Genomic DNA, 26,095 nt, shown 5'->3' on the forward strand with positions numbered 1-26,095 from the left:
CTTCATTTTAAGGCATTGGAGATCATTTTAGCTGAACAGCCTATCATTTTTTTGCACCTCTTTATAGGTTTTCCCCTCTCCAATCAACTTTTTAATCAAAGTACGCTGTTCTTCTGAACAATGTCTTGAACGACCCATTTTCCTCAGCTTTCAAATGCATGTTCAACAAGTGTTGGCTTCATCCTTAAATAGGGGCCACCTGATTCACACCTGTTTCTTCACAAAATTGATGACCTCAGTGATTTAATGCCACACTGCTATTTTTTTGAACACACCCCTTTCATCTAATTGCCCAATTGCACAGCCTTAAGAGCGTGCATATCATGAATGCTGGGTCTTGTTTGTTTTCTGAGAATCTACTGAACCTACTGGTAACTTGTTTGCCACGCAGCAATACAAAATATACTAAAAACCTTGATTATTCTGGTTAGTCACATTGTACTGCTATTATTTTGAACAAGACTGTATATATACATTTCAGAAAATTATATATATATATATATATATATATATATATATATATATATATATATACATACATACATACATACATACATACATACATACATACATACATACATACATACATACATACATACAGTGCGTGCGTGCGTGCGTGCGTGCGTGCGTGCGTGTGTGTTTGTTTAAATATACATCATAATTACACACAGTACACACACACATATATTAGGCAAAAAATGCACTTTTATTTTTTATGCGATTAATCGCGATTAATCTTTGCCCAGCACTGATTTATATATAATCTAAATCATAAAATAAAAAATATTTACAGTATACAAACATGTATTTGTTTCATGTATACTTGAATGTTTGTGTATTTATATATATACACAATAATTACACACATATATTGTGCAAACACAAACTTTTATTTTTGTATGTGATTAATCACGATTAATTGTTTGACAGCCCTATTACAAATATATTCTTTGTGTCCAGCCAAACAAAGAAATGTATACTTATATCACACTGAAGGGGCTTATCTTATCACACATTATCATGCTTATTACGTGCCTATTTATCTCATAAGTAAAGTAAGTAACATTAAATTTGATTTCAAATATTTTATTTGCTCATTTTACACAAATGCAGACATTCCATGTTTATGTTAAGATAAGATAAGGTGTTCAAATGTCACAAACACACGTTTAATAATTTGTAATCACTTGTAAATATAATGTCATATATGTTATTAAGGTGTAATAGTAGTTTTTGTGTAATATTAAACTGTACCTGTCAAAATGTTGGATTGTTGTGGCTGGCCAATCAGAAATAGCATTTTAGAGTGCCGTGTCATAAATAAATTAGATTTATATAATATAATTAAATTAAATACATTTTCTGAAATGTATGCATGCATGTGTGTATTTTATGTATACATAAAAATTACACACAGCCTACACACATACATTATGCAAACACTTTTATTTTGTATGCGATTAATCGCGATTAATCATTTGACGGCCCTAATTTGTAATTAAGCAGGAAACAGGAGCACCATTGACTTCCATAGTAAAACAAAGAAATTTATACAAGTTTAGTGTAAGTAAACAATGACAGAATTTTCATTTTGTGTGAACTTTCCCTTTAAATACTGTATGAGCAATAACTGTGATATTTGCCTCGGTAAACCCCTTGTTGCTAAATCTAGATTAAGGTCCAGCCTCGTTGGCAGTTTTCCATTATGGGTGTTCCAGGGTCATTTCGCCCAAACCACTCTTGTGTATCACCCTGTTAATGGATGTTGATGGCTGTTGAGTAATGCACACTTTAGCCCAAGACTGATGTCATGAGTTTAAAGAGGAAGTAATGCAGCGATTCTGTGAGTGGTCGTTGCTGGAGTACTGAACTGTGCTGTGACACATCTTAGGGAGCTATGGGTAATGGCCTCTGAGCATTGTGGGAAATGTTATGTTGATGGCAGTATGAGACCAATGGTTTCTGTCTCCACAGATATCTGCACCAATCACTGCTGTCTCAGTGGAGCCACTAGCCAATTAGCAAGCAAATGAGATAGAAAACATGGGCATTGAAGCTTTTTAGAAGAAAGTTGAAATGAGAGAGATAGTATGAGAGAGATGGATAGCAAAACAGGGCAAAAAATATACAGTATATACTAATGTTATATAATGTTTTTGCACTAACAGGATGTGGTTTATGCAGTGTAGTCATTATCTCTTACACTAGACTTGCTCTATAAAAAATGCTGCATTATTTTCAACCAAACATTGGTTTAACTCTTTCCCCACCATTGATTAGTTATCTTGTCAATTAAAGGGGCCATGGCTCGAGACTTTTTTAATATGTCAAATAAATCATTGGTGTCCCCAGAGCACATATGTGAAGTTTTAGCTCAAAATACCATATAGATAATTTATTATAAAATGTTAAAATTGCCACTTTGTAGGTGTGTGCAAAAATGTGCCGTTTTGGGTGTGTCCTTTAAAATGCAAATGAGCTGATGAAAATCAAACACTGATCACAATGATGGTGGTTTGTTGAAATTAAAACTCAATTGTGCTTTTCTCTGCACTAAATGGCAGTGCTGTGGTTGGATGGTGCAGATTAAGGGGTGGTATTATTATAATAAGAGCTCCTTATGACATCATAAGGAGAGACAAATATCAACGACCTATTTTTTCATGTGCTTATAGAGAATTGTTTACCAAAACTAAGTTACTGGGTTGATCTTTATCACATGTTCTAGGTTGATAGAAGCACTGGGGACCCAATCATAGCACTTAAACATGGAAAAAGTCAGATTTTCATGCCATGGCCCCTTTAACTCTTTTGCCGCCAGCATTCTTTAAAAAAGTTGTTAGCCAGCGCCAGCGTTTTTCATGATTTTCACAAAAGTTTAATGCCTTCCAGAAAATGTTCTTCTTTAAATATATAAACATACAAAATACCAAATGAAAGAACAGACCCTCTGCTTTCAAACAAAAAAAAAAACGTTTCATCCTACCTTCAGTAGTTCTTTTGTAATCAGCTTTTGAATATGGGTAGGTTTCTGCAAAAACACCACATTTTGAGCAAAAAGCTGAGATAATTCCATTTTTCTCTTGATTGACGAGATATCTTGTCAATGGCGGCGAAAGACTTAAGAAAAAACATTTGCATAAAAAACGTGTTCCTGATGAGTTTTTATGGTAATCTGTAAAACCGCGATCTTACACAATTTATAAAAAACTGAAGCCAAAAATTATTTGTTAATTTAGCACTCCATGTGTGTTTTGATAATCGTTCTGAATCTGATCTCTAACAAAATGCAATTACACAACAAATGCAATTATTTTAGCCTTTTGCAATAAATAATATATATATATATATATATATATATATATATATATATATATATATATACAGTGTTGGGTGTAACTAGTTACTAAGTAATTAGTTACTGTAATTAAATTATTTTTCCCTTGAAAAAGTAAAGTAAGGGATTACTCTTAATTTTCTTGTAATGTAATTACAGTTACTTCTGATGTAACTAAATACTGTGTATGGACTCTAAAACAATTATATATACTATAATACAATAGTGGATTTAACATGGTTTAAGTTTACAATTCTCACTATTAATTGGTTGATTATTAGCATTGATATTAATGAGATGTTGGCTGTTTATTAATACTTAATAGCACGTATTAATGCCTGATTATGCAAAACCTTATTCTACGTCCGTAACCCTCCCCATCTCTACCAATACTTAAAATTAACAACTTCTTTAGTATTAATAAGCAGTAGTTGGATTATACTGAGGTAAAAGTAGTTAATAGTTAGTTAATAGAGAGAATTGGACACTAAAGTGGGACTAGAATTATTGATGTACTTTTATACATTATTTCTTCGAGCCATTTCAAGCCTATCCCAGTATCATTTACTAAATATGATTTAGAAAGTAATTAATTAGTAATAATTAATTAAATACTTTTTGGAGAGAGTAATTTGTAAAGTAATCTAATTACATGATTGAAGATGTAATTAGTAACTAGTAATTAATGACTTTTTTTGAGTAACTTACCCAACACTGTATATATATATAATTTTTTTTTTTTTAGAAAAATACCAATATTTAAGAGTTTATAAGCAGAGAAAAAAATATAGATAGGATGAAATGTTTTTTCCCTTTTTTTTGTTTGTTGTTTGAAAGCAGAGGGTCTGTTCTTTCATTTGATATCTTTGTAATTTTCCTGGAAGGCATTTTGTAAAACTTTTGTAAAAATTACAAAAAATGCTTTCGGACAACTCTTCAAAAAAAAAAAGGCTGGCAGGGATGAGCTAAAAATGGATAAAACTTGTAATGTAACCTATGCTGGGTTGTTTTAACCCATTGTGGGTCAAATATGAGCATTCTTGGTTAATATAACCCAATGTTAATCTCCTTTTACCCAATGCTGGGTTGAAAATAGTTTAGTACCACAGGCCAGTCTTTGTGCTGCATATACGCTATCATGATGAATCAGAAAATGGCCCATTGCTGCTAAAATGTTTGTCTTTACATGGCAAGATACTTAATTTTAGGCACCTATAAGTACTAATAGATAGTCACCGGAACAGCTGTCCTCATGCTTTTGGCCATGTTTGTTGTGTATGTAATGATGCACTTATCCACATACTGTGCAATACAATAATTTTACTGCTAGTTTTAGCCAAATCACTATAATGCACAGCCTCTGGCTTATTCCTAACAGCAGTATTCAGACATCAATGTTCAGTGAACGTCATAGTAAGAAATTTGATTAATAATTATTCAATTAAGTAATATAATTGATCAGCATAGCTGTAGGCTGCGACTGGTCATAATGTAATATGTACAGCGGTATCAAAAGTGTGGTGGCTTCATCCAGAGTTGAACTGAGACTGGAAGTGAGCTGGAGGCCAAAAACATTTGTCAAAGATCTCATAATTGTGTAGGACCAGCGGCCATAAAGTGACAGTCATGAAAATTAAGTGAGGAATGTAATGAAGAAACCGGAAACTGAGCCAGAGGGAGAAATTCCTGAGAGAGAGAGAGAGATCAGGAATATTAAAAGAGATCGCATTCCCTTGCTGTTCTATACCTTGCTCCATGTCTAAAATGTGATGGGTAATTATATACTGTTGAATCTGTGACCTGTTTCAGCTTTAAGCTATGAGAGGTTGTGTTACAGTATAAGTACAGTATACTGTGAATATACTGTAGTCACGGCTAAATGCTACAGTACACAATACAGTCGCTTTGAAGACCTAATTGTAGGTGACCCTGTCTGTGAAATGCAAACTTAGTCTCATAATCTGATTTTGAGATTAAGTGCATCGAAGTTTCATTTCAGTCAATGATTATGAAGTTTCATAACAATTAAGCAGCTTTTGCTATCAATTTAGCGATTGTGTCGTGTCGTCCACTGACCTGTTCTTAGTGAAGATGTAATGTTAAAGCAACACTATGTAGTTTTTTGTACCTTTAAATAATGTAGAACAACTTTTAACTGGACAAATTGTACTGTTGCTGCAACCTGAGCAGCCTCCTAGCTGCTACAAGCACACTCTGAAAGTGGCGGTGGAGGGTAGAGCACACAGCCCCGCCCCTCCCCCTGCCTGCAGAAGAGTGTCTGATACCAGGCACTGTTGCACTTTTCAACCACATGGGGGAGCTGTAAGTCATTTTTACATGGAAACTACATAGTGTTGCTTTAATGCTCGTATGGATCTCTGGTATCTCTTGACATTTGATGTTTAAATATGAGATAATATAAGGTGAATTGTGACGGGGCTGTACATTTTGCATCTGACTGACTTTATTTTCATCCTACCGAAGAGAATCCCAAAATCATGGCATCCTTAAAGTATAGCGCCTCCCTCAGTGATGTGAGGTGTGTTCGGCTCCACAGCATTCCCCGCGCAGCGGTGGGTTGCCGCGGCGTGGGTGCGCGGACTTTTTCTGTTTATTTTTTAATCATGCATGGTAACGTTACTGATGTGATGTCATACGCCGGTCTGTGAAGTACTCGTGCCCATCCCTATTAAATAGCAATATTTTAGTTAAAGAAAAGTCTGTGAGGAAAGGTCGATTTTTGGTTGATGACTTGACTTAGCGTGCTAATAACATTACATAAAATTATGTAAAAACACTAATTTCAAGGTTGTATATTGCATTAACTAATTTCACCATGGACATTCCAAAATGGATTAAAAAGAAAGAATGTCTCAACAGAAATCGAGACTCATCAGACCAGGCAACATTTTTTCAGTCTTCAACTGTACAATTTTGTTGAGCTCATGCAAATTGTAGCCTCTTTTTCCTATTTGTAGGGAATATGAGTGGTATCAGGTGGGGTCTAATGCTTTTGTAGGCCATCCGCCTCAAGGTTGTGCGCGTTGTGGCTTCACAAATGCTTTGCTGCATACCTCGGTTGTAACGAGTGGTTATTTCAGTCAAAGTTGCTCTTCTATCAGCTTGAATCAGTCGGCCCATTCTCCTCTGACCTCTAGCATCAACAAGGCATTTTCGGATACTGGATGTTTTTCCCTTTTCACACCATTCTTTGTAAACCTTAGAAATGGTTGTGCGTGAAAATCCCAGTAACTGAGCAGATTGTCAGACCGTCCCGTCTGACACCAACAACAATGCAACGCTCAAAATTGCTTAAATCACCTTTCTTTCCCATTCTGACATTCAGTTTGGAGTTCAGGAGATTGTCTTGTCCAGGATCACACCCCTAAATGCATTGAAGCCACTGCCATGTGATTGGTTGATTAGATAATTGCATTAATGAGAAATTGAACAGGCGTTCCTAATAATCCTTTAGGTGAGTGTATTTCTAGTTGTGAATGTTTTTAAAACCCATGCATCAAAAAGCTAAAGGGTAACTTGTTGCGATGACACGATACTTTTATTAAAATGATAATTTGTGTTTCTATGATAGTGGAGTGTAAATGTAAAACAACATGTATATTTGACAAGTAAAATCTTTGCATCGTTGCTCTTTTGATATTGCTCATGTTCTAGTTCATCAGCATCATGTTTTATTTTTCTACTTGCCTAAGCCAGTTTTTACTTGGGTTTGTGTTTATTTTAGTTCAATGTTTCGGTAATGGTGCGGTGGTTTTTACAATAGATACACAGCCTCGAGACACCATCACTGTGTTTCAGCAGTCGAGAGCAAGACTGAGCCTTTGAAGACTTCAGTACTGACAGCACGTCATAAAAGCAGCGAGCCCGTGAGAGAAGTTAGCCAGTGGGAAATTGCTCTGTCGTTTTCAGTATATATATATATATGTGTGTGTATGATATGAAATAGACTCCTAATACTACCTTTGTGAAAAATGAGATAATGATATTGACTGAATGATTTCGGCACATATTATACATATAATCTTTGTGGCTTTGTTTGTTGGTTTGTTTCTTTTTGTCTCTTATTTGACTAAATTGTCAGATTGAATAATGATAGTTCATTTCTCTGTGTCATTATAGGGCTTTATATCTATCAAATATTCCTAACAGTAAACCGTTTTATGAGAGCTCATGAAGAGTCACTGTAAATCTGTCATCAGAAACATTTTCTCTGTTCACACAAGGTTTTTTCCTTAGAAGTCATAATGTTTTAGTACGCAGCGTGTGCCATAAAGCATCACGCCAACAGATGAACAGATGGAGCTGAAAGTGCGACATGTATTTCAATCCTTTTAACCGCTTTGTCCAGACCGCAGGCTCATCTCAGTAACACGCGTAAGGACAAGTCGATTTTCATTTAACTGGTATATATTGATCTCAATACCTTCTGGAGTTTTATACAAAAGTTACCGGCCCATTTGTTCATCAGTGGTCAGTGTATATTTCATTATCTGAGTTTGTGAGGATTTGCACTATAAACAACTAAAACTGAATATTTGTACTCTATCTAACGTTTTTAAAGCAACAGTTATATGTTTTTGTTATATGTTTGTATTTTTGTGATCAGATTCTGTCACTCAGTATAAAGGTTGAGCATTTATTTGATTAGATTTGCATTTAGACTGTGATGTTTGTAGGATTGTGAGGCTTTTGTGTTGTTGAATCTGTGGAGAGATTGTTTACAAGTGTGTGTCTCTTTGCTTTCTGTCTGTGTGTGTGTTTGTGTAAGTGTGTGTTATTGTGTTTGTGTAGATTGACCACAGGAAGCTGAGTGCCCTGTTTGGATACTCAGTGGAGCATATGACCTTTAAAAGCTGTGTCTGTTTGTCGGTGTGCGTGTGTGTGTGTGTGTGTGTGTGTGTGTGTGTTTGTTTATTTGTGTGTTTGTGCTATATCTGTCTGTGTTTAGTGTGTGTTTGTGTGTCTGTCTGCATGTCTCTCTGTGTGTGTATCTGATCTTTAATGTGTCTCTGTGTGTGTTAGTGTATGTGTCTCTTTGTGATCGTGTGTTAATGTGTGTTTGTGTGTCAGTGTGTATTTGTGTTTTAGTGTGTGTTTGGTTATGTGTGTTAGCTATATCTGATGTGTTTGTGCGTCTGTCTGTGTTTGTGTGTCAGTGTGTATTTGTGTTTCAGTGTGTGTTTGTTTACTGTATGTGTGTTAGCTTGTGTAATGTGTCTTTTTCTGATTGTGTGTCTGTGTTTGTGTGTCAGTGTGTATTTGTGTTTTAGTGTGTGTTTGGTTATGTGTGTTAGCTATATCTGATGTGTTTGTGCGTCTGTCTGTGTTTGTGTGTCAGTGTGTATTTGTGCTTCAGTGTGTGTTTGTTTACTGTATGTGTGTTAGCTTGTGTAATGTGTCTTTTTCTGATTGTGTGTCTGTGTTAGTGTGTCAGTGTGTATTTGTGTTTCAGTGTGTGTTTGTTTATGTGTGTGTCTGTGTGTTAGCTATATCTGTTGTGTTTGTGCGTCAGCCTGTGTGTCTGTCTGTGTGTGTGTGTGTGTGTGTGTGTCTGTCTGCATGTCTCTCTCTGTGTTTGTGTGTGTGTTATTCTGTCTGTCTGTGTTTGTGTGTGTGTGTGCGTGTGTCTGTGTGTGTGTGTGTTTCTGTGTGTGTGTGTGTGTGTGTGTGTGTGTGTGTGTTTGTTGGTTAGCTATATCTGATTTGTTTGTGTGTCTGCCTGTGTGTGTGTGTCTGTGTGTGTGTGTGTGTGTCTGTCTGTGTATATGTGTGTTTGTGCATGTTTGTGTGTCTGTCTGCATGTCTCTCTGTGTATGTTTATGTGTCTGTCTGTGTTTGTGTGTCTGCGTGTGTTAGTGTGTGTGTGTGTGTGTGTGTTTGTGTGTCAGTGTGTATTTGTGTTTCATTGTGTGTTTGGTTATGTGTGTTAGCAATATCTGTTGTGTTTGTGCGTCTGTCCGTCTGTCTGTCTGTCTTTGTGCGTGTGTCTGTGTCAGTGTGCGTTTGTGTTTCAGTGTGTGTTTGTTTTTGTGTCTCTGTGTGTTTGTTGGTTAGCTTGTGTAATGTGTCTGTCTGTGTTTGTGTGTCTGCGTGTGTTAGTGTGTGTGTCAGTGTGTATTTGTGTTTCAGTGTGTGTCTGTTTATGTGTGTGTCTGTGTGTTAGCTATATCTATTGTGTTTGTGCATCAGCCTGTGTGTCTGTCTGTCTGTGTGTGTGTGTGTGTGTGTGTGTGTTTGTTTGTTTGTTTGTGTGTCTGTCTGCATGTCTCTCTCTGTGTTTGTGTGTGTGTTATTCTGTCTGTCTGTGTTTGTGTGTCTGTGTGCGTGTGTCTGTGTGTGTGTCATTGTGCGTCTGTGTTTCAGTGTGTGTTTGTTTCTGTGTTTCTGTGTGTGTGTGTGTGTGTGTGTTTGTTGGTTAGCTTTATCTGATGTGTTTGTGTGTCTGCCTGTGTGTGTGTGTGTGTGTGTGTGTGTGTGTGTGTGTGTGTGTGTGTGTGTGATTTTGTGTGTTTGTGCATGTTTGTGTATCTGTCTGCATGTCTCTCTGTGTATGTTTGTTTGTCTGTCTGTGTTTGTGTGTCTGCGTGTGTTAGTGTGTGTTTGTGTGTCAGTGTGTATTTGTGTTTCAGTGTGTGTTTGGTTATGTGTGTTAGCTATATCTGTTGTGTTTGTGCGTCTGTCTGTGTGCGTGTGTCTGTGTGTGTGTCAGTGTGCGTTTGTGTTTCAGTGTGTGTTTGTGTCTGTGACTTAGATATATCTAATATTTGATGTGTTTAATGTGTGTGTCTTTTTGTGATTGTGTGTGTGTGTGTGTCAGTGTGCGTTTGTGTTTCAGTGTGTGTTTGTTTATGTGTGTGTCTGTGTGTTTGTGGGTTAGCTATATCAGATGTGTTTGTGTGTCTGCCTGTTTGTCTGTCTGTGATTATGTGTGTTTTTGTGTGTCTGTCTGCATGTCTCTCTGTGTATGTTTGTGTGTCTGTCTGTCTGTGTGTGTTTTTGTGCCTGCGTGTGTGTTTGTGTGTCTGCGTGCGTTTGTGTCTATTTGTGAGTTAGATATATCTGATATTTGATGTGTCTGTAGATGTGTGTGTGTCTCTTTGTGATTGTGTGTCTGTGTTATAGTGTGTTCGTTTGGGTTTCAGTGTGTGTTTTTGAGTGGCTATGTGTGTTTGTGTGTCAGTTTCTGTGTTTAGATTACATTTTTTCACTAAAGTTAGCTATATCTGATAAAACCTCTAAAAAGTAAAAAAGTATGATGTGTAAAGAACTGATGGGTAAATATTGTTCTGACCTGAAGAAATATTAATAAAAGTGTCTGTTTAATACTTTTTATTATAAAAATAATAAAATGATACAGCAAATGATGTCTTACATGTGGAGTGAATGGTCTCATTAGTGCTTTTCTGTATCACTCTTTAACTTTTCATCTCATCTCTCTTCACAGCGAGTGTCACAACGCCACAGACCGTATCAAAGTGCGTGTGTGGGATGAAGATGATGATATAAAGTCCAGAGTGAAGCAGCACTTTAAGAAGGAATCGGATGATTTCTTGGGTCAGACCATCATTGAGGTGCGAATGCTGAGCGGAGAAATGGACGTCTGGTACAATCTCGGTAAGTTCCGGCCCTCTAGTATCACTTTAACAATATGATAATTTAACCTGAGAGAGACTAGTGTGGTGATGATCTTAGAAGAGTTTGATGTTTTTGTATTTGCTTAGCTAACTAAACGATCAAAAAATACACAGGCAGCTCAGACAGAGGCGGGTGGGTTGCACCTGCGCCACATAAAAAAGTTACGTCGGGCTTAGTTATACCTGGCTTTAAAAAAAATCGAATACCTGAAACTACGACCAGGCATCTCCGCATATGTGTTTAAACGTGGTGATATTGTTGAGACGCCATTCACGTTACTATGGTTACAACTTACATTTACTGCTAACAGATAACAAATGAAAGCCGTCCTCCTCTCAAACCTTTACCAGTGCGCTCTTCTTCAAGATGAGTGTGTCACCATCAAACACAACCTGCACATTAACTGAATGAAAGCCTTTCCCATTTACATAAAAGTAATTTGCTGATTAATTCTGACAGCTCTGAATTAAAATAAAAATTAAACTAAACCTTTTAATCTGTCTTCATGAACATCTAAAGATTATATGCTTTAAGAATTTACTTGTGCGGTCTCTGATCACTACTGATTGCGTAGGCTGTGGATTAGACATGCCATGTCCATGTGACATTGAGAGGCCACGTCTAGTCAATTTCGTCATTTAAATGTTTTCAATAGAAACAAGTCAAGGCTTTACATTTTACTCCCACCTTTGACTAGATGTGACATTAAAGGAGGTCGCACACCGGGGGAGAAGGGCCACGCCATGTACAGTATCCTAAAAAAAGAAAACATTATTTTCTATGAATGTACACACACCTGCGGCATCTGACGACACTTACATAGTTTAAGTAAGGAATAATTGACTCCGGTCCTTTGAATAATTTGAAAATAATGCACACTAAAGGTCGCGCTGTGCCATTACCCCATGGGTCTGCATTATTTTCGAATAATTAAAAGGAGTCAATTATTCTGCTTATATCACGCTTGCGTCAGAAATTGCTAAGACACTAATCTGGTTATTTTAAGACATTTGACAGGTTAGGTGTGTGTTTTAAAGAAAAATAATCAACACCCATAGAACATTTCTCAGCCAATCAGAACAAAGCATTCAACAACCCCGTGGTATACCAAAAATAACATCATATTTGTCCTAAATGGTTAATGATTAACATAGGCAGCTAATGCATATTTTGCATCTGGAAGAAGACTGTCTGACTAAGCTTGCGCTATTTAACTCATTCACCGCCAGCCTTTTTGAGAAAAGTTACCCACCTGCATTTTTGTTATTTTAACAAAATTTTCACAAAATTCCTTGCAGGAAAAATTATTTTCTATAAAAATATAAACATACAAATTATATCAAATTAAAGAACACACCATCTGCTTTCAAGCAAACAATAAACAAACAAACAAACAAAATGGGGAAAAAACGTTTCATTATATATTTATTTTTCCACTTAATTTAACCACTGAAATATGGATATTTCTCTTCAAAAATACAACATTTTGAGCAAAAAGCTTAAAAAATTGCGTTTTTGTAAAGGAATTTATGTTACAGATCAGACTCAGAATGACTATCAAACATAAAGGCAGTTAAAATAAATCATTAAATCTTTTTAACTTCCGTTTTTGATAAATTCGGTTTAGCGCCGTCTGGTGGTTAAAAGCGGTATTACACTTTCACTTTGAAATTCGTCCATAAAGGCATATTTATTAGTTAAATATGAACTCATAAATGACGAGATAACTCGTCAATGGCGGTGAATGAGTTAATGTGCGCATTCGGTGTACGATTTCGTCCTACAAGCGGCACTTCTTGTCCGGTATGCAACCCCTTTATTGTGTGTACACACCAATTGCGAATTCAACAATTGGTACGAGTAGATTACATACAAAGTCAATGCAAAGACGCAAAAAACGCGAATTCGCGTTTGACAATGCGAATGACGCAATTTAGGCGATGCGATTGCTGCGAAAACTCGCTTTTCGTCTCAAACACATCTTCACGCGAGCTAAAAATATTCAACTCAAGCAAAAAATTGGCATGACATGAGGTTAAATCCCACAAGTTATATCTAGAGCGAGGAATATGGTTTTTCATGTTTGGTGTGTACGCACCATATGTCTCAGACAGTCGCTACGTCTAGATGGTGCAACGAGTATTAATTCTACGTAGGACTTAAAGGCGGGGTGCATGATCTCTGAAAGCCAATGTTGACATTTTGAAATCACCTAAACAAACACGCCCCTACCCCAATCAAATCTGGACCTTCTTTTGATAGACCCGCCCCACACATACGCAACTCAGGCAATGATGTCGGTTAGTAGACACGCCCCTTACTGCTGATCGGCTACAAGTTGGTAGTCCGCCCGACTCCCGTTTTTCAAAAATCATTGACCCCGCCTTTAACGCGCAATTTCGTCTTACGACCAGGTGAACAACCAGCTGGTGCATCCGTCCCAGAGTCTTCTCATTTCATGTTTTTCACATACAGAAGGTATTTTCACTGCTTTGTACATGTACTGAGTTTGCTGATGGTTTATGTGTTGGATTGTCAGATAGTTTAGCTTGGCTCGCTGCAGAAGCGTGCGGTTTTAGAGCCGTTGTTCAGGCCAGACTCAACCGCTGATGTGTGCGCATGTTTACTCCATCTGTTCACATCTCTGAAAGTTCCAGACACTCAGAAGATCATTTGGACACTTCAGCCCACACCAGACATCAATTACAGCATCAGTAACAGCTATAAAATGCACATATGAGGGGATCTATCAGCAAAGTGTTTCATTCGAATGGATGTTCAACAGCTGGTGTTGATGTCAATGTGAAATTGACTTTCCTACACTGCAAAAAAAATGACTTTCTAACTTAGTATTTTTGTCTTGTTTTTAGTACAAATATCTATAGACCCCTTCACGGTTCACGTCACAGGCGGTTCCCACTGCGCATGTCGGAATCAGAAAAGCCATTACAGCAGATTGAGTTGCGTGTTATTCGGTATCGTCAAAAATGCCTAATTATGTCGTGGGCTGTGAAAATCGCACCAGGTCTTCCGTTAAGTTTTCGCAATTTGTGCAGAATCTCAAAAACAAAAAAATACAACATCTGCGGCTGCAAGCAATTGACGTGCAGACTGTAACAATGCAAATATCAAAGAGGCTTGTGTTTGTAGTGCTCACCTAATTTGAGGTAAGTCATCATTTTTCAGCCCTGTTAGATTAAATTATTAAGCCTGGATGGTATGAACAGTTTGACCCCATGATGCGCGCGCACCCGATAGTCATTCAATGTTTACAAACCTTGAAGGGGTCTAAAAATATCTGACAATGAAATCTTTAACTTTTTTCTTAAAGGCGGGGTGCATGATTTGGAAAAGGGAGTCGAGCCGACTACCAAAAGACACTTGTAGCCAATCAGCAGTAAGGGGCGTGTCTACTAAACAACATTATTGCCTGGGTTGTGTATGGATGGGATGGGGCTATCAAAAGAAGGTTCAGATTTTATTGGGGTAGGGGCATGTTTGTTAAGGTGATTTCAAATGTCAACACCAGCTTTCAGAGTTCATGTACCCCGCCTTTAAATTAAGTGTTTCTGCGTTTTGCTTGCCTGCCTGTTTTTGCTTGTTTTAAGTCATTTTTTTACAGTGTAATACACAATTATCTTAAGCCATTTTCACACAGACATTCCGTAAAATACACGGGAAAGGCATCCGGGATTTTTCCGGGATACCTCGATTTTTTGTTCATTCACACTGCCATGATTACCCGGCTTCTGATGGTCCCGGAAAGACACGTGACCTATTGAAAGTCCCGCCCTCTCTTCTACGCAGCATCTGAAGTTTGCATATTATATATTATTTCTCTCTCCAAGAACCACTCGCGTGCATTTTTGTTTATGATAAGATTATAAAGGAGCGCGTGACGCGACGTTCTAATGCTGGTGAATGATCTCAGCTTCAGAGTGGATATTTGACGAGCTCCCTGATCTCTGCTTTAATACAGTTTTCAGGTATTTTCGTTTATTGTAGCTCGAATGAGCATGTGACGCGATATTCTTTTATGCTGCTGAATGATCTCCGTTTCAATGCAGTAAGTAACAAGCTAGCTTACCTGATATCTGCTTTCTCGTCATGAATGTTGTAAATCCCTCATTTTAAAGAGTTGAACCAACTTCATGTTGCCATGACACGCGCGTCCACACTACGGCACGTGCGTCATTGTTTATGCGTCTCATTTATAATTTCCTGATAACTGCGTCAATATAGTTTGCAACATTTCTCGTGATGAATGTTTATATGCATGTTATCTCTCGTTTTAAAGAGCTGAACCATAACTTTTGTTGTGATGACGCGCGTGTCCTCACTACCACACGCCCATTACGACATTCTTTCGGCTTCTTGTTCACACAGACGGTTATCCGTGTATCTGACTAGGTCCTCTTTCCGGCAACGATCCCAGAAGATTAACGGGACGAGTTTGTGTTCACACAGACGCTTGTCTGGCAATTTTACGGGTATTTTCTGGGACCAAAGGTCTGTGTGAATGGGGTTTATGTGTGACCAATTTATTACTGCACATTATTCTAAAGAAAGGCTCTGAAATGTCTTTTTTTATAGACTGCTGTCACCTAAATCACACAGGTTAACTTTTTAGTTAAACCCCATAAAATACCCGTGAAATGGCCAGTCAAGCTTCTGTGTGAACGCAAACACGTCCCGTAAATCTTCTGAGATCGTTGCCGAAAAGAGGACCTAGTAAGATACCCGGAAAACCCTATGTGTGAACAAGAAGCCGAAACAATGCCGTAATAGATGTGTCGTAAGGAGGATGCGCGCGTCATCACAACAAAAGTTATAATGTATATCAACATTCACAACGAGAAATGTCGCAAACTAGATTGAAGCAGGTATCAGGAAAGGATAAATGAGACGCATAAACAATGATGCACGTGCCGTAGTGAGGACGCGTGTGTCATGACAACATGAAGTTGGTTCAACTCTTTAAAATGAGGGATTTACAACATTCACGACGAAAAATGTCAGCAAACTGGACTGACGTAGATATCAGGTAAGTTAGCTCGTCACTTACTGCACTGAAGCGGAGATCATTCAGCAGCATAAAATATCGCGTCACATGCTTATTTGACCTTATAATAAACAAAAATGCCTGCCCGTCATCCCAACATGATATATCGTTCAGCTCCTTAAAACGGGGGTTTTATATGCATATTAACAATCATGATGAGAAATGTCTGAAAACTGTATTAAAGCAGAGATCAGGGAGCTCGTCATATATCCACTCTGAAGCTGAGATCATTCAACAGCATAGAACGGCGCGTCACGCGCTCCTTTATAATCTTATCATAAACAAAAATGCATGCGAGTGGTTTTTGGAGAGAGAAATAATAAAAAATATACAAACTTCAGCGCTGCATACAAGAAAGTTCAAGGCTTTAAACATGCCTTTCCGGGACCTTGCAGATGCCGGCAAATCATTGGCAGTATGAATGACCAAAAAATCAAACGATCCCAGAAAAATCCAGGATGCATTTTCCGTGTGTTTTCCGGAATGTCTGTGTAAAAAGGGTTTTAGTTAGTCCTGCTTATATAAAATGCAATAATTGAACACTGGTTAATGCAACTTAGATCAAGTTAATGGCACCAACTGCACAAAAAGTAAAAGTAAAATGGGCTGCGGGTATTGTTTCATGTTGAGATTGAAGGCATGAGGTACAGTATTTTTGCGATTCAAAGGAGTAAAAAAGACATTTTGACATGGCCAGCTTATATCTGCGCTCTGACCTCAGGTCAGATTTGTAATGGAATGTAGCTGCGAGTTGATGAGGTTTTGTCTGTGTCTGGCTGCAGGTCGGTGTACTGAGATCAGCTGTATTAGGGTCAGATAGGAGAGACACCCTGTTCAACATCTCCTTTTCATTTCTCTTTGTCTTTTCTAGCATCTACACACATACACACACTAATGTATTTCATCACACACTTGTTCGGCTCATCTCTGTCACTCTTGTCTCCTGTGCAGAGAAGCGGACAGATAAGTCGATGGTGTCTGGGGCGATCAGGCTGAAGATCAGTGTGGAGATGAAGGGAGAAGAGAAAGTAGCTCCTCCTCACGGCCAGTACACATGTTTACACGAGGTTTGTGTGACATCAGCACTCTGTGTGGTTCGGTGAATCTAATGAAACCTGTCATGTCTATATGTCACATTTCTTAAATTTCAAAATCGAATAAGAAATAAGAAAAGGATAACCTTTAAAGTCTTGTTTCTGTTTATAGCTTTAAAAGTGATAGCAGAAGACCTCACAGCGGCTCTTCTTGAGGTTTGTGTTTCTGTGATCTTTCCAGAATCTCTTCCACTTCCTGACGGAGGTGAAAAACGGTGGAGTTGTGAAGATCCCACAGGTTAAAGGTGATGATGCCTGGAAGGTTTACTTTGACGACGTGTCGCAGGAGATTGTGGATGAGTTCGCCATGCGTTTTGGCGTGGAGTCTATTTACCAGGCCATGACGTGAGTAAAACATCAAACATGCAAGATGTTATGCTATTACAGTGCTTCCCAATCCTGGTCTTCGAGGCCCCCCTCTCAGAAAGTTTTGGATGTCTCCTTATTTGACACGCATGATTTAACTCATCAGCTTGTGAGGGAGACATGTTTACCATTTTGGAAAGAGGCTGATAAGTTGAATCAGGTGTTTTAAATAAGGAGACATCTAAAACTTTCTGGCAGGGGGGCCTCGAGGACCAGGATTGGGAAACACTGCGCTATTAATTTATGCAAATAACTGAGATTGATGACATTTTTAAATAAATATATATTTTTTTACTAATTTAGGTCATGCTTTTGTGCTTAAAAATACCAAAAAAATTAAAAGTTTGTCATTATTTACTTACCCTTAAGTTCTTCCGAACTTTCTTAATTTTTTGTTTTGCTAATGAAAATCTTTTCTAAAATGTTTGTAACCAAAAGATCTGGGGCACCATTGACTTCCATTGTAGAAAAAAAATAATGGTTACACTTTACAACAAGGTTCATTAGTTAACTACCTTAGTTAACATGAACTAATAATGAACTGCACTTATACAGCATTTATTAATCTCTGTGGTCACACTTTATTTTACGGCATCACTGTTACAGTGTAATTATACATTTAAGTACTAAGTAATAATCATTTACAACATGTACTTACTATAGAATTGGGGTTAGGGTTTGGTTTAGGGTTAGTTGCATGTAACTATGCATAATTAACTGTTATTACTATAATAATTACATGTAGCATGTGTAACAAATACACAGTAAAATAAAGTGTTACCCTCTCTGTAAATATTAATAAAAAAAATTACAAGCAATTAAAAGCTTTATTTCTATTAACTAACATTAACAAAGATGAATAAATACTGTAACAAATGTATTGCTCATGGGTTGTTCATGTTAGTTAATACATTTAGTGTTACCAAAAAAATACTATGCAAGTGAATGGTGCCCCAGATCTGTTTGGTTATTAACATTTTTTTAAATCTTCAGCAGAACAAATACATTTATTTCAAACATTTTTTATTGCAAAGTTGCATTTTTATAATTTAACATTCACATCTTACCCAACCCCGTAACCCCCCACCTAAAACAAGAGAAAATCTGAGAAAATTCAACATTAGATAACAAAAATAATAAATAAAAAAGGAGAAAAAGATACATACACCCCCCCCCCCCAAAAAAAAACACAATTATGTATATATACATTAATACAACTCCCCAAGTAGTACAGGAAATACATTAATAATAACAATTTATTCCTCCCCTCCATCCACCTTCAGTACTTTTATATCATTAAAGTAGGTGATAATTGCTGCCATTTATCAAAAAAGTTTCCCCCCTTGCCTATGATGTTATACTTGAAGTTTTAGAAAATAGATTAAATCTTTAAGCTACACTGATATAGAAGGCGTGAGGTCCAGGTTAACAAGATTAGAAAAACGTGAGGGTCAGTAAATGATCACAGAATCCTTTAAAACAATCATATTTTAGTGTTTCGTGACCATTTTCCATCCTCTCTCACCCTCGGACTTTAGAGAATTTAACGGCTCGTTTTATGCCGTTTCGCCCCCTGTGAAATAATATAAGAAGAGCACCGACTGCAATGGCGCTCATAGACCCCGACAGCAGCGTTTTTGCCAAGCTGCATTACATTGTGACATTCACTGAGCAATATGTGCTGAGATACGACGCTCTTACTGTTTAGATCAGACATCAGTACAAACAACCTTCAGCTTTGTGCTGAAATATCACACCTGCAGTGTCTTACCTGCGATAAGATCAGATTCAACAACGCTGAACATTGAATCATTGATCGATGGCTCAAAGCTGATGCTCGTTTCTGCTGAATTGGGATTCTGTTGAACTCGCACATGACTTCAAAATTGTAAAGCCACCACGCCGCCATGTTGGTATGCCCAAACATTCGATTAAATAAATGGACGTTTTCAGATTTTAATGATAAAACATCACTTTACTAGTCTCTGCTTTTATATCTGAAGCCTTCCTGTACATCATACAACGCAAAAGTCCTAAGCATGTACATAGTTATTTACTGAAAGTACATTTTGTTTTTAAAACAGTAAGTTACTATATATTCATCTTCATTACAGTATCAGATCAGCGGACAGACCGCAGCATATTTAGTTTTAATGACAAACGTGCTCATTCTGAAATCAGATAAATAAATAATCATGCTTTGTACCATATGTGCATGCAATAATTTGCTGGTTTTGCAATTATGTTATCTAAACTTACAAGTTACCTAAACTTATTCAGAGAAATAACGTTGACCGTGTAGCCAACCCATTATCACGATATTACGTACCTATAGTCACATAATTTTTTTAGTGTTTTCTGTGACACTGACACGTTTTTCCGCCTTTTTGCGTGAACATGTCACGTATTTCTGTGAACGTGTCACTAGTCCCTTTCACACAAACAGTCTTTACTGGTAATTTACTGGTAAATTGCCGTTAACATGTCATGTGTGAACAGAACCTTTCCTGGTAAATCAGTGCTCCCAATTTACCAGTAAGACAGGTTGTAAGATTACCAGTAATTTACCGGTAAGCGCTGTGTGTGAACGAAAATTATAGGATTACCGGCATTTAGAACGGACGACGTCAGACCGTGCTGACAGCTTCGGGACAATCATAGCGTTTTAATACAGATGACGCGTTTACCCCCGCAGTGTTTACTGACGTTTCCACACACATGCTGCTTGAAAGTTGAGCACACGTAAAGTTCACGTCCACATTTCTTCACCAAAGTTGTTTAAAACAGCTTACCGCCGAATTGCCAACATCCTTAGCACGCCCTCTGTGAAACCTAAAGTGCAAACAGTACTGTTGTTAAAAACGCATTTTCGGTTTGACGTCGTCTTATTCAATGTTGTTTGGTCATGAGCAACTTCGCGACTGTTTACCACAGACGTGAAAACAACAAAATACGGACCGTGGTTATGAACGACGTGGATTGTTTACAAAAACAACACTGAGCTCGCCGCGTGCTACAGGTACTTCCGCTTTCTCAACGAATTTACCGGTATTTCGATACTGATGTGTGAATGATGTCTTACTGGTAAAATAACGGAACGCCACTGCATGTGTGAACAGCACATTTTTGTATTTACTGGAAAAATTCATTCTGGTAAATTCATGGTAATTTACCAGAATTACTGTGTGAAAGAGGCTAATGTCACGCATTAGATTTACATAAAATGAGCGTTAGATCAGGGTTATATTTACATAAAATGACATCCTTACCTAAACAAACTCTAAAGGGGATCGCACACCGGCCGCGCAGCTCAGTTCCGCGCAGCGCCGTTCTAAAAAAATCGAACACATTGCTTTCTATGAGTATACGCACACCGGCGCCGCCAGGTGGCACCTATCCGCGCCGCCCAGCTGTGACTCAGGAAGTTGCTTGAATCCCTGTCGCGCCACAGAGCGCCACTCACATAGTTTAACATTAAATAACATCATATTTGTCCCAAATCATTAACGATTAACACAGACGCTATCTGACAAAGGTCGTGCTATTTAATGTGCACTTCCAATTTACAATACCTCCGAGTTGTCCTTGACGTGACTCGACGCGGCGCAATGCTGAGCTGTGCGGCCGGTGTGTGACCCCCTTAACCCTAATGGCAGGCGACAATGGTTTAAAAATCAAAAATTATAAAAAATAAATCATAGAAAAAAAGGTATAAACCAATACTTAAAGTGATATTCTAATGCAAACACCAAATCTAACCCTAAACCGAAGCGTCAATGGTTTGAGAATAGGACAAAACAGTTGAGTAACAAATACGTGACAGTGACACGTTCACAGAAATACGTGACATGTTGACGCAAAAAGGTGGAAAACGTGTCAGTGTCACGGAAAACACTCACAAAATTATGTGACTATAGGTACGTAATTTCGTGATACAGGGTTGGTGTTGCTTAATGTCAAAAACCGTTATACCTGTATCATTAACAGAATGCAGCAGACACACTCACATTAACGTTTTTTTTTTTATAAATCCATTATCCTGCCCGATTAAAACATAAACATTGCAAATAACACCAGAATTAACAATTAATTTACATACACTATCCTAAAATTTTATGTTGTGTGACTAATACGCTGTAAACCGAGTGAATTTATCATGATTTTGAATGTAAATCAATGATGCCCTCTGCCGGTTGGGAATACCAAGATGGCCGCCCAAACTCTGCGCCGACTTCGCCTCACGCTGTTATGTTAGCGTTCTCTGCGCGATCCAGCCATTTACATAGATCAGTGTTTTGAGCTGGTATTTAACGCTTGTGTTTGACTCTCATGCACTGAAAGATGATGCTGCGCACTGACGCTTATTGTGATTCAACAGAAAGACTTGTTTTGTGTTTGGTCTCTGTGAGCCCCTACTGATGATGACTTACGGTTATGTGATGGCTTTATAAATCACATTGTTTTAACAGAATGAATGTGGCCTTCAGTGAAAGACCCTCTCTCGCTCTCTCTCACCTTCTCTCTTTCTCTCTCTCTCTCTTTCTCTCTCTCTCTCTCTTTCTGTCTCTGCAGTTTAGAAGAAGGTAATTATGTGTAGCCTGATGTGTAGCCACACTGTTCTGAGGGCTCTTACCCTCGTAATTACATTCAGAGTTTATGTCTCTCTCTTTTTCCCTTTCTCTCTGTCTCTCTATCTCTGTCTAATTCTATAGGTATAGTGCTATATAACATTGCAGTACAGGACACTACAATATCATTTATCAGTGCTGAGTCCTGCAGTCTGGGCAATGAAACTTAAATCGATTTTTTTGTATATTGTTTTAAATGTGCCGATTGCAGTTGCTTTTGCTTGTTGGTTTAAGGGTCTTGCAGATGATGGGTAGGAATGTGCAGGACTCATGTGAGGGTGTAAATCCGATTGTTAAGTCTGACGTCAACTTTCGGGTGCCTTAAGCAAACAACAAACTGTACTAATAAACAGTCACGGTGCAGTGTAAAAATCATGATCCTAACCTTCATCTCCATACTAAAATCCCAGATGGGCGATGAATCTTTTATGAATTGTTAAAGTATTGTTGTCTTGAACGTTCTGAGCTTGGAGAATGTAGTGTACACAGCAGTTTAAAAAAATATACACTGTAAAAAATACTTTGCTGCCTTAACATTTTTTGTTAAATCAACTCAGAAGTCATGTCAACAGAGAGAAAAGTCAACTTAATTTTATAAGTTATAACAACTCACCTGAAGTTATAACAACTCATCGCTAAGCAAGATAAATAATAGTAAGTTGAAATGACTTGTAAATCCGAGTTGACTCAACAAAAAAATTTAAGGCGGCAAAGTATTTTTTCCAGTGATATGAACAAATTGTGTGAAGTCTCATATGAAGGGACCCGGAAATTGTATTTTTAGGTCAAGAACCAACAAGCGATAGAGATTTGTTTTTTAGAGAAATTGGATTTCCAGAAGCACTGGTGAAACCTCTCAAATTAAGGAAATTAGAAATCGAGGAATGAAATTCTGAAAGCAATACATTAACAAATTAATCCCTAAATAAATAAATGAAAACATTATTATTTTGTAATATTCTGTATTGTCTAAACATTTACTTTCACAACACTAGCACAGGATTTAAGTAAGTACTGTTTTGAGTAATTATAAATATTTGTTTAATTTCCTATTAGACGAAAGTATACTTCTAAACTTTTTTCAAATTATTGAAGTATTTACAGTACTGTATATAAAATATGCATACTGCATTGGCAATGGATTACAATAGTACATTTTAATCTGTATGTATGTTCGAACCCATGACCTTTTGGCTACTAGGGCGCACGATGCTCTACGACTAAGCTATAGAGGAGCTGAATTGTTGCCCCTATCCTTTTTTTTTTTTTGATGACCCGCTTACATCATCTTTTAACTCATTCACCGCCAGCCTTTTTGAGAAAAGTTGCCCACCTGCATTTTTGTGATTTTAACAAAATTTTCACAAAATACCTTGCAGGAAAAATTATCTTCTATAATTATATAAACATACAAATTATATCAAATTAAAGAACACACCCTCTGCTTTCAAACAAACAATAAAGTAACAAACAAACAAACAAAATGGGGAAAAAACGTTTCATTATATATTTACTTTTTGTACTTAATTTAACCACTGAAATATGGATATTTCTCTTCAAAAATACAACATTTTGAGCAAAAAGCTTAAAAAATTGCGTTTTTGTAAAGGAATTTATGTTAGAGATCAGACTCAGAATGACTATCAAACATAAAGGCAGTTAAAATAAATCATTAAATCTTTTTAACTTCCGTTTTTGATAAATTCGATTTGGCGCCATCTAGTGGTATTACACTTTCACTTTGAAATTCGTCCAGAAAGGCATATTTATTAGTTAAATATGAACTCATAAATGACGAGATAACTCGTCAATGGCGGTGAATGAGTTAAAAGCGACTCGTATCCGATATTTGCATTTACACTAAACACTCGGCAAAACAATTAAAGGTATAGACATACTGACTTGGAACAGTTTAAACCACAGAGGAAGTAAAATGTCGTGATAAGTAATGGACACAGACAAAATGATTATACAAGATTTATTTCTGTATAAGTAAAAATAAGTGGAGCTGTCTTCCTTCATTGCGCTGCTAAGAAGAGTCATGTGATCACGGGTGGTGTCCACCTGAGTTGACGTTATTTGCCATTGTCACGTTTTCAGTGATGCACAACACGTCTTGTGATGGGAATATCTGATCTGTCCATCTACATTGTGGACGCGAATGCATTTACAGTATCCGATTCATATCTGATTTATTTCAACATATGAATGAGGCCTGTAACCAATTAGAGAATATTGGAATCTACTGTATGCGCTTTTTTCCTGCATATGCATTTGTGGTTCATATCCGATCTGTGCCACATTTGGGAAAAAAGTTACTTCAAACATGCAATGTAAATGTGGCCTTAATTGTAATAGTTTCATCCTCTATACAGCATTGTCTCTTTGTAATGCTTTTGTAATGATTCACTTTGTGCTGTTTTTATAAGCTCGTCAATAATGACAAACGTTACAACTTTTTTATCATAATGATTGACTGCGACCCGCCATCCTCCGCCTCTCATTTGCTTTCAGAACTTCAGAATTCCCCAAATTTGTCATTTTCATATCAGTATTGTGGGTCTCCTGTCAATCCCACAATCCCCTGTGTAAGAACGCTGCTCGCCTCTCATAGAAAATGAATTGTAAATTCATGACCTGCTGCCTGTGAACACAGACAGACTGCAGATAGACAGCAGAGCTCTGTACAGTAAATCTGCACGCTGACAGCGCCAATTATGCCATTGTAATACATAAAAAAGCTGTGTGTTTACGGTGTATTTTCATACAAATGCACTAAATAAGAAATGTATTTGGTTTTGAGTTTTTTTTACACCATTCTGTACATTGTAAGCACAATCGAACCTTTCAAACTGACCCAGAGAGACCTGTTTAAACAATCTGACATTTAAAGTCAGTATTTTTGCTTTAGGATATTACATTTGGGTTACTTATCCATCTGCAATGCATGTGTGCTGCATGTGTTTTTAACATACGTCGCCATATAGAGTGCATGTTTTTATTTTATGCATGTTTGTGTTTGATGCATATATGTAAGCTGGTCATGATAATGACTATATCGACTTATCGAACAATAGGTCAACATGATGTCGGTAGTTTTTGCAATATATTACCATAGTGTTACATGTGTGTTTGTTTGCCAAAAAAATTAATGTCAATAGCGTTAAAGCCGTGTGACATCGGACCTCGGCATCAGCAAACGACAAATTTCGAATAAAAATCCTTTAATTTGCAAATAAGTTTTTATTTTCGCTTGAGGTGGTTTTTGACTTGCGATAAAGAGTTAATGCGAATAATGGGAGATGGAAACACATTTGCTGAATAAATTTTCATGTAGCAAACATTAAACGCCCGGTATTGACCGTCTAGCTCTTTCCGCTGTTGTTGTTTTTACCAAATATGGGGCTCGACGTTGTGGTAATGCCCTTGTATCAAAAAGTTTGCATTTCTTCTGTGCAAAGCATTCAGTTTGGCAATTACAAGCTGCACTGCTAGTAAATTTATGACTTGCCCAATCGTAAATAAATGCAGTCCTGTCTACATTTTCTAAGCGTGCCTTGTTTCATTTACTGTTAATTACCAATATTACCATTATTCGCTCGAAGAAATCCTAATTCCCATTTGTTTGTTTTTATTTTTTTTGTGAATTCACTTCACGTTTGGATGAAAACCCCACTACTGTCTACTTTCGTGTTGCCGTAAGACCCCAACTTCCTTTAAAATAAAATTAAGATATTGTGTCGCTTTGCCATTGCTGGTGGTGTACACGTAGCGTTACCCAGAATGCATACTGAATTTTTCAGAAGCTTTTCTAACTGAAGGGGTGATGACCTTTTTTCGACCCTCTTATAAACAAGTCATGTGATCCATCCCTGATGTTATTAGAGATGCAGGCCATATTTTCTTACATTTAGCATTTTTATTGCTGAGGGTGATTTAATGATTTCACGCT

At 37.3% G+C, this 26,095-nt stretch overlaps 1 protein-coding gene across 4 annotated transcripts in view; it reads left to right on the forward strand.

The window, feature by feature from the left end:
* The window catches only part of LOC129418593 (protein unc-13 homolog C), a 237,743-nt gene that overhangs the window by 91,262 nt on the left and 120,386 nt on the right, over positions 1-26,095 (forward strand). For all 4 annotated transcript variants that reach the window (XM_073853802.1, XM_073853801.1, XM_073853803.1 and 1 more), the window contains 3 exons: positions 10,803-10,972; positions 17,007-17,122; positions 17,331-17,494. In XM_073853802.1, the coding sequence (XP_073709903.1) occupies positions 10,803-10,972; positions 17,007-17,122; positions 17,331-17,494 (450 nt within the window). The remainder of the gene's footprint in view (positions 1-10,802; positions 10,973-17,006; positions 17,123-17,330; positions 17,495-26,095) is intronic.

Source organism: Misgurnus anguillicaudatus, chromosome 15, assembly GCF_027580225.2.
Source record: "Misgurnus anguillicaudatus chromosome 15, ASM2758022v2, whole genome shotgun sequence".
Classification (NCBI taxonomy): Eukaryota; Metazoa; Chordata; class Actinopteri; order Cypriniformes; family Cobitidae; genus Misgurnus; species Misgurnus anguillicaudatus.